General features: G+C 48.4%; 1 protein-coding gene across 4 annotated transcripts in view; it reads right to left on the bottom strand.

The window, feature by feature from the left end:
• MIGA1 (mitoguardin 1) overlaps window positions 1-13,614 on the bottom strand; it is a 46,967-nt gene that overhangs the window by 3,903 nt on the left and 29,450 nt on the right. For all 4 annotated transcript variants that reach the window (XM_083157797.1, XM_083157798.1, XM_083157799.1 and 1 more), the window contains exons 11-15: window positions 12,599-12,685; window positions 12,148-12,246; window positions 7,326-7,460; window positions 3,224-3,277; window positions 992-1,108 (exon numbers count right to left, since the gene is read on the bottom strand). In XM_083157797.1, the coding sequence (XP_083013923.1) occupies window positions 992-1,108; window positions 3,224-3,277; window positions 7,326-7,460; window positions 12,148-12,246; window positions 12,599-12,685 (492 nt within the window). The remainder of the gene's footprint in view (window positions 1-991; window positions 1,109-3,223; window positions 3,278-7,325; window positions 7,461-12,147; window positions 12,247-12,598; window positions 12,686-13,614) is intronic.

Raw genomic sequence — 13,614 nt, 5'->3', positions numbered from 1 at the left:
TGTGTATTTCGGCGGCGCCCCCGTTTTCCATCGCGCAATGTTTTAATCGCATGCCATGCAACCGATGGCATGCGATGCAACGCGATTTTTGCCCCCCATACGATGAAAGATTGTATAACCGTAACTGGTGCTTACAATGTTAAATGCACCCCCACGCCACCCCCCCCCCCCCCACTATAAACGTGAACCCGAAGCGTGGCGAGCGCAGCGAGCCCGCTTGGGGCGGCGGTACGCGTCCTCCGACCTTTTCATACCCCCACTATCCACGTCGGCGTGGAGATGAGAATAGAAAGTGTGGCGAGCGCAGCGAGCCCCGCGAGGGGACGCGGATACCTTCGCAGCCTTCACAGGTATCCGCGTCCGCTCGCCACGCTTCGGGCTCGCTGCGCTCGCCACACTTTCTATACTCAACTCCACGCCGACGTGGATAGTGGGGGTATGAAAAGGTCGGAGGACACGTACCGCCGCCGCTCGCCATGCTTCGGGTTCACGTTTATAGTGGGGGGGTGGCGGGGGGGTGCATTTAACATTGTAAGCGCCCATTAGGGTGCTTATACAATGTTTAATCGCATCGCATTGTATGGCATTGTATGCCATATACAATGTCATACAATTTTAAAATTGTATGGCATTGTACAATATCGCGTCGAATCGCATACCATCGTATGCCTTATGGTATGCGATGCCAAACTACACAAGTACCGCCACACCTAGTTCCCAGTGGTGTAACAATGCCACTACAGTACAAGTGGTGGTGTGTTTGGAGCCGGTGCAGTGGGAGCACGGGGTCTCTGCAGATTTTATGCGGTCTGGACCAGTGTTCCCGCTGTGCGTGTGTGTGTAAAATTGGGACTTACTTGGTAATACCTTACTAGAGATTAAGCCGGGAACGTGGGGGGAGGTTTCTTCCTATGTGCATCAAACTTCCTGCAGTGATAGGCTCCAGACAGTACAGTCACTGCCTGTGTAGACACTGTGGCGGCAATATTACCTTGTAGAAGCAGCACAGATCATGTAATTGATTCTTGGGTCCCAGGAAGCCCCAGGCCAGGACCGGGCTGATCTGCTCACACACGGCGTAGAAATGTGCAAAGAATCCATCGGGCAGCTGCAAGGCAGGAGACAAATGATGGTCACCAGTACTGACAGCTGCATGAGCTCAACTGAGCAAGCTCCATCTAGTGGCCGCTGGCGTTCAAAACACTTGCATCCCCCCCAAAGAGATGAGGAGCCTTTTATTATATAGGATATAGATGAGTTATTAATTTTATTCCATAAGGAGAGAAAGAACGTTTTACTGAAATAAATATATTTATTTTGTTCAATCAATCCGCACTCCAATCCTGAAACCTTTAGTAGGGGTGCTCCTTAAGGAAATGGGTATTCCAATAATAGTAGGTAGTCCCACGCAAGGAACCGGTGAGGGCACTCACCAGGAAGATAAAGACAACATTGTATTTGTATATCCAAAAATCAGAACATATCTGGTCTAGTCAACGTTTTATCCCCGTAGGGCCATTGTCAAGACAGGTAACAGCATTCAACAAGTCAGCATGCAAGCAGAGGGCAGACTAAGGCTGCTGTGTGTCTGATCGGTGTGGTATAGGCAGGGCTATTTCTCTGTAGGCTCCAGCAGGAACTGAGGCCCTTATTCTAGTTCACTCTTTCTGACAAAATATTTCTTAGATGGACAAAACCATGTGCACTGCAGGTGAGGCAGGTGTAAAACCCCACCCAAATCTAATTATCTCTGCACAAGTAACACCTGCCTCACCTGCAGTGCACATGGTTTTGTCCATCTAAGAAATATTTTGTCAGAAAGAGTGAACTAGAATAAGGGCCTCAGTTCCTGCTGGAGCCTACTGAAAAATAGCTCTGGGTATAGGGTTCCGACAGTCGGGATCCCTACAGTCATTAGCCTGACGTCGGGATCCAGACTGGCCGGACTCCTGCGGGCACGGTGGCTCGCTACACTCGCCTCCTATTCTATTCTCCCTCTATGGGGGTTGTGGACCACCATGAGGGAGAACAGCCGGTGGCCTTCGGGAACCCGTCTGTCGGTGTTTTAATAGTCGGGATCCCGACGTCGGGTAAATGACTGTTGGGATCCGGCACCCGTCTGATCTATATAGTTGCACCAATCAATGCTTTCCTTTTTGGATATACAAATAACATGTTGTCTTCATCTTCCTGGTGAGGGCCTCTCCGGTTTATTGACTGGGACGAAACCTTTAGAACCAGGGAATAAATGTCTGGTTATTATACCTGCAGGATTGTTATATCTGTACACAGCAGCGGCTGTGGGGTAACGGTGGATGGTATTTTAAATCTACAATGTCTAGGTCGACAGTCAAAAGGTTGACAGGGTCCAAAGGTCGATATCCAAAAGGTCAACATGATTTTTTGGGGTATCTATGTCGACATCTAAGTGTACCACTACACTGGCCATGTTTCGGGCTCCAAACACTATAGCATTCTTCCTCCACGCCGCAGTGGATGGTGGGGTATGAAATACCGCCTGTCAGCACATGTTGGCTCAAATGTTTTTTTTTTTAAGAATGTCGACCTTTTCACCACGTCGACCTTTGGATCCTGTTGCCCTTTTGACTGTTGACCAATAGTGGTCGACTTTATGACTGTCGACCTAGAGTCAGTCTATCATGAGTCCGGATACCGGGTTTACGTGTCGTCCATGCTAGGCTGACAATCAATAGGTTGATATGCAAAATGTCGGCTTTGAAAAAAGGCCGACATGAAAAAGTCAACATGAATTTGTCACCTTTTCTTGGTGCCAATGTCGACACCCGAGCAGGTTATTAGTGTAGCACTTGGCTCACCACGCCTCGGTGCCCACATGGATATTAACGTATGAAAAAGTAAAAAACCTCATGTCGACCTTTTCATATGCTGACCGTTGTCCTGTCGACCTTTTGTCAATGTTGACCCTGTGCATGTCGACCCATCAGCACAGCAGCTGTAAGCCCAGGATATATATGGTAATGCAATGGCGGCAGCGCTTTCAGGAAAGAACCGATGGTGAACGGGAACGATGGAGATGCGATGTGGGGAGTAACAGATGGGATCATGCGCTGGGTTCTGGCTGCCTGCGGCTTATTACATGGTTACCAGTCATGGCACTCAGTGTACCCACAATGTGACACACAGGGAACATGCCCGACATGCCCACATCCGAGTTCCCCCACAGTCTGTACAACTGCCTTACCTTCATCTGTTGCTTCTTCTGCTTGAGTACAGACCAGCAGCTGGACATCACCGCCTGGGGACAAAGGAACACCGGTCAGTCTAACCGACATGGTGCAGCACCAGGAGAGCAGGCGGCTCACCCCAGAGAACAGATAGTCAATAGAACGTCACATCTTCCCCCCCAGTGAGTAAGGAGCATGGGTCCCTCCACACCAGTGAGCAAGGAGCATGGGTCCCTCCACACCAGTGAGCAAGGAGCACGGGTTCCTCCACCCCAGTGAGTAAGGAGCACGGGTCCCTCCACACCAGTGAGCAAGGAGCATGGGTCCCTCCACACCAGTGAGCAAGGAGCACGGGTCCCTCCACACCAGTGAGCAAGGAGCACGGGTCCCTCCACACCAGTGAGTAAGGAGCACGGGTTCCTCCACACCAGTGAGCAAGGAGCACGGGTCCCTCCACACCAGTGAGTAAGGAGCATGGGTCCCTCCACACCAGTGAGTAAGGGGGATGGGTTCTTCCATGCCAGTGAGTGGGGGATGGGTTCTTCCATCCCAGAGAGTAGGGGGGATGGGTTCTTCCATCCCAGAGAGTAGGGGGGATGGGTTCTTCCATCCCAGAGAGTAGGGGGGATGGGTTCTTCCATCCCAGAGAGTAGGGGGGATGGGTTCTTCCATGCCATAGAGTAGGGGGATGGGTTCTTCCATCCCAGAGAGTAGGGGGATGGGTTCTTCCATCCCAGAGAGTAGGGGGGATGGGTTCTTCCATGCCATAGAGTAGGGGGATGGGTTCTTCCATCCCAGAGAGTAGGGGGGATGGGTTCTTCCATGCCAGAGAGTAGGGGGGATGGGTTCTTCCATGCCATAGAGTAGGGGAATGGGTTCTTCCATCCCAGAGAGTAGGGGGGGAATGGGTTCTTCCATGCCATAGAGATGGGGGGATGCATTATTCTCAATACAGCTGTTCAGGGGACTTGCCTGGCATTTTTATTCTGGGACTGGGTTAATTCAGATACAGGAAAGGGTTTTCCCGTTTTAAAATCAGGTTTATTATTGGTGTCTATGTACCCTCCTGCAACCTTTATTCAATCATTACTTTATCTCCCTCGTTTCCATGCTTTTTCTCACCAAAGCCATTAGAGTAAATTGGCAGAGCTCTTTATTTTTTGATGCTGGGATTAAAAACTACATAGAACCAAGGGCATTACTAATCTATATCGTATCCAAGGTCATTACTAATCTGCATCATATCCGATGCCATTACTGATCTGCATTGTATCCGAGGTCATTACTAATCTGCATCGTATCCAAATTCATTACTAATCGGCATCGTATCCGAGGTCATTACTAATCTGCATCGTATTCGAGGTCATCACTAATCTGCATCATATCAGAGGTCATTGCTAATCTGCATCGTATCAGAGGTCATTGCTAATCTGCACCGTATCCGAGGTCATTACTAATCTGCATCGTATCCGAGGTCATCACTAATCTGCATTGTATCAGAGGTCATTGCTAATCTGCATCGTATCCGAGGTCATTACTAATCTGCATCGTATCAGAGGTCATCACTAATCTGCACTGAATCAGAGGTCATTACTAATCTGCATCGTATCCGAGGTCATCACTAATCTGCATCGTATCAGAGGTCATTGCTAATCTGCATCGTATCCGAGGTCATTACTAATCTGCATCGTATCTAGCAATCCTGGGGCATTTTTTCAATCCCGGGAATCGGGATTGAAAAATGCACAATCCCGGGATTCCTGGGATACCGGGTTTGGCATCCCTAAAAGAAAACCGCCCATCCCCCTTACTTTAGTGGAGCAGGGCAGGCGGCGGCTGCGACGTCGGATGGAGGGGATAGCTGTGTGTGGCAGGGAGAGGTCGGGCTCCGTGAGCGTGTTCTGGCGCTGGAGGTGCAGCGCTGTGGCCTGCGCAGCGTGACCCATAGGTCACGCTGCGCAGGCCGCAGCGCTGCACCTCCGGCTATGAAATCCGCTGGCCGTCCGACCTCTCCAAGTTACAGGAACCTGCTCGCCATCTGACACAGTGAGTGAGAGATGTTAATACATCCCGCTCAGAGGCCAGAATTCACTCGCCACTCGACCTCTCGCGGCCGTACCCCGGGTCTGGATAAACCGGGCAGCGTCTGAGCGGGTGCTCAGACGCTGCCCGGCAATAGACTGCACAATCCCGAAATCCCGGGATTGGATAGTCCAATCCCGGGATTGAAATCCCGGACATTTTGAGGCCAAATCCTGGGATCCCGTCAATCCCGGGATTGGTCACCCTAATCGTATCCGAGGTCATTACTAATCTGCATCGTATCAGAGGTCATTGCTAATCTGCATCGTATCCAAGGTCATTACTAATTAGCGATGCATCAGCAACTTTCCAGTCAGCCTTTTCTCTCCTTATGGTGGGTGGCACGTTGTGTACAGTGTATATAGAGAACCATGCTGAATTAGGCCCTCTAAACATAAGGAATATCTCTTTTAGAATGTTTTTTTATTTTCCAAACCCAAACAAAGCGCACAGCAGACAGCGGAGTGCTCGAGGCCTTAACACAAAACGCCCCCCCCCCCCCCCTCTCAGATCTCCCTGTAACGGAAAGTTACTTAAGTGTATGGAGACCCTGTTTCTGCGCCTCCTAGATTTTATTTATTTTATTCTTTGCAGGAGATAATAGCAGAACGCTGATGACAAAATCAGACGTCCGCTGCTTATGTCTAGGGCCGGAGAGGACGTTTTCTAAGCTACTGTCTGCCGACACGTCAGTAACGATATCCGCATTCTATTCCGAGCATCACGAGATGATCCCACAGAGGGGTCTTGCTGAGTAAGGAAGCTGGGATATAGTTCAGCCTCGTACCGAGCCCTCTCCGGGGAGACCAGTCTGTCCTGCTGGTGATTAAACGCACCCGTCTGAACCGCAGACAAGATTTGGCAATGGCGTCCTCCTTTGTTACGGGACATGTATGTTCTGCTTCTGTTGCAGCGGATTCTGTGCCAAACGGAGCACTAACTGAAACAAAGATGCTCATTCCGACGGAGAACAGAGGAATGTGGAAAAAGACATACGATACTTTTATTTTTTTCCCCTGAAGTTTCTGATGTGCCAAACATGAAATAGTTTAGTCAGTCGCAGCGATTTGCCCAAATATGGGCTGAAATCACAATGTAAGGATGGAGGAGACAGATCCGTAATATATGTAGCAGAAACCTGTTCTGGTCACAAATCCGGTGAGAATCAATCCGTCCCTAATAACGTAGCGCAGTAATGTGTGGTGAACTCACTGTGGTACTCGGATAGGAGAGCGCAGGTTTTCGCGTTCGATGGTGAGTTGGGCTGTTGGCCGGCGCATATTATTGGTTTGGAATTTTACAGCTTTTTAGTTGGCGGCACGTTCCTTTGTTGCGCAGAACGGTGGTTCCGCGACATGGCGCCCGCTCCGGGGACGTGTGTACTGCTGGTTTGTGCAATTGGTCCAAGTTTTTTAATGGCGCATGTATTCAAGTCGCACAGCGCTGTGTACGCGCAGTCGCAATAGTGATTAATGCGTGGTTTCAGAAATGCTGTCGGTGTTCCATGGCGATGAATGTCAGGAGGCTCTGCAGATGCACAGAAAAGCACTGCATTATGGGTTGGCGGTGGAAAGTGTCGCTGGCGGTGCGCATGAGAGGATATAAACACCACTTATCCGCTGTACTCCACGGAGAGGGCCATGGGTTCTAGATCAGGCTGCGGCTACCGACATCCCAGCATGCATTGCCAAAGTTTTAGCCTTCTCTAATAGCAAAACTGCGGCAAGGCATGCTGGGACTTGTAGTTTCACAACAGATGGAGAGAGTCACAGGTTTGCCAGACTTGATCTAGATCCTATTGCCAGAGGTCATACAACTGCGACTTGTGGCAGACCGGATACTAGGAGCCGACACTGAAGCACTGGGTTTTGTGACCTGCGCTGGTTGTCAGTGATGACAGCTCGCTCCCGGGTCAGGCAGAACGACAGCGCAGATACGGCAACTTCTTATCTACACATTCCCTTCCTTACTTGGGCCGGCAATGGTGCTATCAGTAATTACTGCAGACACCCGCGCCTAATAATAGCAGCTGCTCACCGTTTCTTTGAAGGCGGAGTTTAACCAATGGTTCTTCACCACATTCTGTATGGACAAAGGTGGATTTTCGAGATCTTCTAGAGAGTCCATGACAATGAAATCCAAGACGATGTCATAGAAGTTCACGTCCTTCACCTGCGTTCACATGGGACACAAAGAGATGAGTCAGGGCATCACACACACACACATATACACACTCACTCACAGAATATAAAGGTTCGCAGGCGGTTACAAAGCCAGGCCAGCAGCAACAGTGTGTTCGAGAGACTTCAACAGCCTATTTCAGGCAGAAGTGCTTTGACAATACTCTACCGGTGCTTAGTAAATACCATAACGATTACACAGGTGATGTGGAGTCGCTGACTAATGCTACATACAGCTCCAAGTCTCGCCGCTCTGGGGAATATTTCATTCGGTGTCACAAAGTGTCTGTGTCTTGTCACATAAATGGGTTGTTTATATTTTACGGAGGGCTCAGACGGCAGCCATGGGAACATCAGATAAAGCCTTGTGACATCCTCCAGATGCTATGCCCGCAGCAGACAATGGGGTTATTGCTGAGCCGGCTCAAAACTGAAGAAAGAAACAAGTCTGCTTCCACCCAAAAGCACAATTGGAGCGGTCTCCTCGTCTGCAGCAGTAGCAGAGGTGTCTGGTTTACACCAGGTGCCCGGGAAAGGTGCGTCTGCGCTGCTACCCTACACCCATTATGGTGTATGACATAATCTGCATTGGCGCATATATGCATGCAATCTACATGTATGAAACATGGGCTTTGGAATCCTTTGGTGCAATAATCACAGGGGGCAGCCAATGCACACACTGGCTCAGTCACTAATGTGGGCCAGGCAGATATAAATGAATGGACATAGGATGACCCTCTGCTCGATAATACACAAGTCTGATATTTCCCAGTCAATTGCTTATAATTATCGGTTAACCCTTTATTTAACATTATAGGCATAAAAAGGGTGTTTCATATGGAAAAACTTATTTATTAATCCAAGATATATATATGAATATAAAATTCCCCTAACAAAGGAAACGTTTTTATTAATCTGCCAGAGAACAAAGTTCATGCCAGATTGGAATGCATTGGGGGCCCCCTGACCGCTGGAACTGGATCTCAAAATCTTCAAGTGGATAGAAATGTTAGTCACAACCAGTACTAATTTTCTGGAAAAATAGGTCCAGGAACTCCAGGTCTGGGAAGGATCAATTAAATAAAAAATAATATATATAATAAAGAGAGGGAGGGAGATATAGATGTATATATTGTATTTAGAAACAAAAGGCACTCACAAGTGACTTTAAAATAAAACTTATCTTATGGAAAGTACATATTTAGTTCCGGATGATGTCATATTTAATTAGAGGTTCAGGAACTGAGTTCCTGCTGGTTCCTGCTGAAAAATAGCACTGGTCACAACACAATGGTCCGATGGAGCCACACAGTGATTTCCACCACGTTTTGAAAAGTGTGTGAGGGGAGAGGGCACTGCTCCGGAGAGCTTACATTCTAAAAGGAGAGGGGCAGCCAAACTCAGGGGGGACAAGGATGAGGTAGACCATGAATGTGGAACAGAGGGTTAGGATGAGAGTTGGCTGGGTTTGGGGGAGAGGTGGGTCTTGAGAGCCTATTTAAAGTTTTGTAAAGAGTTGGAGAGTCTGAGGGGGAGAATTCCAGAGAAAGGGAGCAGCACATGTAAAGTTCTCCTTTCATTCAGATCTCTACATAAATTCATGTTCGGTTGAATGGAATATTATATTATTATGATGTCCCAAAGAACATCCTACATCACAACCTACATAAAAGGGTCTTTAATGCCAATAAAGATATAATAGAACTTATTGTGACTTTGTCATATTAAACTCCATATATTATGTCTTTGTGATCTTAAACGATTCGAGTGCCAGACTAGCTTGTTTATTCCCCTCTCGTAAATGCTAGAGTTTAAATAGATCTGTTTTGTGTTACAGTATTTTTCGCTTTTTTGTGTATTTGTTGCAGAAATTGTCAGATGATAGGAAGATAATTACAGTCATGGTTTTAACACTGTACCACATACTGCACACATCACACCTGCTCAGGTGAGTCTTCTTGTGACACCGAAATAGCTTGGTAAAAGGTCACTTAATATATACACACACACACACACACAACACAACACACACTAGTACCGATCTCCTGATAAAATATCATAATATACATTTTAGCCGGATTTTCTCGCCAAATTCTCCAGAAAACATAATGACAGTTCTATTAACATGGATGTACGTGAGCTTTATACTCCTGTCTACTGCACAGAATTGTAGTCTGGATGATGGTAAGCTCTCTGGGTCACCTTCCCTAGGGGTCTCTGATTGTTGTTGTTATGTGAATATGGAAGTGATCATGTAGCGCGGACCCCGGCTTCTCCTTCTCCCTAATCTGTTTAGCAGAGATCACTGATCACGTCTGTGTCTGAGAATATCACAGGGAAGAAGAGATGATTTTGCTTTTTCCATTGTGGTTTCAGAACGGTCTGAACAGATTTACAGACATGTCGCAATATAAAAATAATAATAATACCGGTATGTGTATGGTGACTGGGGAGATAAAGCCCCGGTATAAGTGTATGGTGACTGGGGAGATAAATCCCCGGTATAAGTGTATGGTGACTGGGGAGATAAATCCCCGGTATAAGTGTATGGTGACTGGGGAGATAAAGCCCCGGTATAAGTGTATGGTGACTGGGGAGATAAATCCCCGGTATAAGTGTATGGTGACTGGGAGATAAAGCCCCGGTATAAGTGTATGGTGACTGGGGAGATAAAGCCCCGGTATAAGTGTATGGTGACTGGGGAGAGAAAGCCCCGGTATAAGCGTATGGTGACTGGGGAGATAAAGCCCCGGTATAAGTGTATGGTGACTGGGGAGATAAATCCCCGGTATAAGTGTATGGTGACTGGGGAGATAAATCCCCGGTATAAGTGTATGGTGACTGGGGAGATAAAGCCCCGGTATAAGTGTATGGTGACTGGGGAGATAAATCCCCGGTATAAGTGTATGGTGACTGGGGAGATAAATCCCCGGTATAAGTGTATGGTGACTGGGGAGATAAAGCCCCGGTATAAGTGTATGGTGACTGGGGAGATAAATCCCCGGTATAAGTGTATGGTGACTGGGAGATAAAGCCCCGGTATAAGTGTATGGTGACTGGGGAGATAAAGCCCCGGTATAAGTGTATGGTGACTGGGGAGAGAAAGCCCCGGTATAAGCGTATGGTGACTGGGGAGATAAAGCCCCGGTATAAGTGTATGGTGACTGGGGAGATAAAGCCCCGGTATAAGTGTATGGTGACTGGGGAGATAAAGCCCCGGTATAAGTGTATGGTGACTGGGGAGATAAAGCCCCGGTATAAGTGTATGGTGACTGGGGAGATAAATCCCCGGTATAAGTGTATGGTGACTGGGAGATAAAGCCCCGGTATAAGTTTATGGTGACTGGGGAGATAAAGCCCCGGTACAAGTGTATGGTGACTGGGGAGATAAATCCCCGGTACAAGTGTATGGTGACTGGGGAGATAAAGCCCCGGTACAAGTGTATGGTGTCTGGGGAGATAAAGCCCCGGTATAAGTGTATGGTGACTGGGGAGATAAAGCCCCGATATAAGTGTATGGTGACTGGGGAGATAAAGCCCCGGTATAAGTGTATGGTGACTGGGGAGATAAAGCCCCGATATAAGTGTATGGTGACTGGGGAGATAAAGCCCCAATATAAGTGCATACCTCCCAACTTCCGTCCGGAGGAAATAGGGACACTCGCCCGAAAAGGGGGCGGGGCGTATGCAAATGAGGGCGCAGCTTATGCTAATTAGCCGCAACCTCATTTTCATACGAGAATAGACGCTGTGCGCATGCGCACAGCGTCTATTCTACTAGATTGGGGGGTCTCCCAACTGCCACCCCCCGCAGCGGGACAATGCCTGCCGCGGGTGGGACGTCGGGACAGGACCCGAAAATCGGGACTGTCCCGACGGAATCGTGACAGTTGGGAGGTATGTAAGTGTATGGTGCCCGGGAGATAAAGCCCCGATATAAGTGTATGGTAACTGGGGAGATAAAGCCCCGGTACAAGTGTATGGTGACTGGGAAGATAAAGCCCCGATATAAGTGTATGGTAACTGGGGAGATAAAGCCCCGATATAAGTTTATGGTGCCCGGGAGATAAAGCCCCGATATAAGTGTATGGTGACTGGGAGATAAAGCCCCGGTATAAGTGTATGGTGACTGGGGAGATAAAGCCCCGGTATAAGTGTATGGTGACCGGGAGATAAAGCCCCGGTATAAGTGTATGGTGACTGGGAGATAAAGCCCCGGTATAAGTGTATGGTGACTGGGAGATAAAGCCCCGGTATAAGTGTATAGTGGCCAGGGAGATAAAGCCCCGATATAAGTGTATGGTGACTGGGAGATAAAGCCCCGGTATAAGTGTATGGTGACCGGGAGATAAAGCCCCGGTATAAGTGTATGGTGACCGGGGAGATAAAGCCCCGGTATAAGTGTATGGTGACTGGGGAGATAAAGCCCCGGTATAAGTATAAAGCCCCGGTATAAGTGTATGGTAACTGGGGAGATAAAGCCCCGGTATAAGTGTATGGTGACCGGGGAGATAAAGCCCCGGTATAAGTGTATGGTGACTGGGGAGATAAAGCCCCGGTATAAGTGTATGGTGACCGGGGAGATAAAGCCCCAGTATAAGTGTATGGTGACTGTTGAGAAGGGGGGGGGGGGGGGGGGTGTTAATGAGGACAGATGACCATTAGAATTGCATAGTTACCCCTCTGGTGGCCAGCTCCATTTCGGTGTTTGTCCAGGTCTCCATCTTCTCCAGAAAACTCATCATCTCATCGTACGTTTCTTCAAATTTCTTCAGATTCTACAATGAAACATACAATACAATATACACAGTGCTGTCTCCCCGGTGACATACAATATACACAGTGCTGTCTCCCCGGCGACCGGTGACATACAATATATACAGTGCTGTCTCCCCGGCGACCTACAATATATACAGTGCTGTCTCCCCGGCGACCGGTGACATACAATATATACAGTGCTCTCTCCTCGGCAACCGGTGACATACAATATATACAGTGCTGTCTCCCCGGCGACCTACAATATATACAGTGCTGTCTCCCCGGCGACCGGTGACATACAATATATACAGTGCTGTCTCCTCGGCAACCGGTGACATAAGATAACTGCACAAGGAAGACGGAACCTTGTACCTTTCTGGCTCGGAGGATTAGGAAGGAGAACATCTTCCTACCAATCTCCATCAGGAATACTCTGTTGTCGATGTCAGAGATGATCACCTGCAGAAAGAAATGGCAAATATGGGACTGGCCTCATTGTAACATCGATGCCACTCATTTACCTATATGGCACTAGGGTGACCACCTCATCCCTTTAATTCCGGACACATATTAATTACACATTTGTCCGGAATTAAAGGGATGAGGTGGTAACCCTATATGGCACTCACACAGGGCTGTGTATGGGCCCCTACAGAATATTAGGGTCAAAAGAGATGTATTCACACCCATGCCCATCTCTGCATGTTCCCATTGTGATTGGTCATAGCGTAAATAACTGCACTGGGACAAACCAAGTGGCATGTATCACTTTCGCATGCAGGGTAAATACCGGCTGCTTTTGCATGTAGCTCATGGGTTGAGTATGAAATCACAGGATTGTGACAGTCAGAATGCCGTTGGATCCCCGGAACTATTTTAACTCTATGCCTTATCCTAGCCCACCCCTCCTGCAGCCTACTCTAACTGCCCCATCCCACAGCCTAACCCTCCCCCAGGGTCTAACCCCAACCCCAGAACTTGCCTCTAGGATCTTTCTGGATCCCATCTTGTAGCTCAGCTGGCCAGCTTTATTGTAGATCCTCCCACCTCAGCATGGGGTCACCGTGGTGGAGCGTCACTCGCTTTGCTGCCGCCCCATGTGTGTGTGGGAGGAAGGCTACTAGAACACTAATGCTGTGTATAGAATACCATGCTGTAGCTGAGAGATCCTGCTGCATGATAGTAGGGACCCGGGACGGGAGAGAACTTTGCATGGGAACCCTGAAAACTAGGGTTCCCTGTATGGTGGGGCATCATCGATCGCCAGACAGTAACTGCTAAGCGTGCCAGTAGGTACCAGTATGGGGAGAGGTGGCACAGTTTTACGGTCTCCCCCTCATCTCTGAAATATGGCATGTTTTCTGCACCCCAGATTATTTGTTCCCATA

The sequence above is a fragment of the Crinia signifera genome, chromosome 8 (assembly GCF_055691185.1).
Source record: "Crinia signifera chromosome 8, ASM5569118v1, whole genome shotgun sequence".
NCBI lineage: Eukaryota > Metazoa > Chordata > Amphibia > Anura > Myobatrachidae > Crinia > Crinia signifera.
This window is presented reverse-complemented; position numbering and strand designations above follow the sequence as displayed.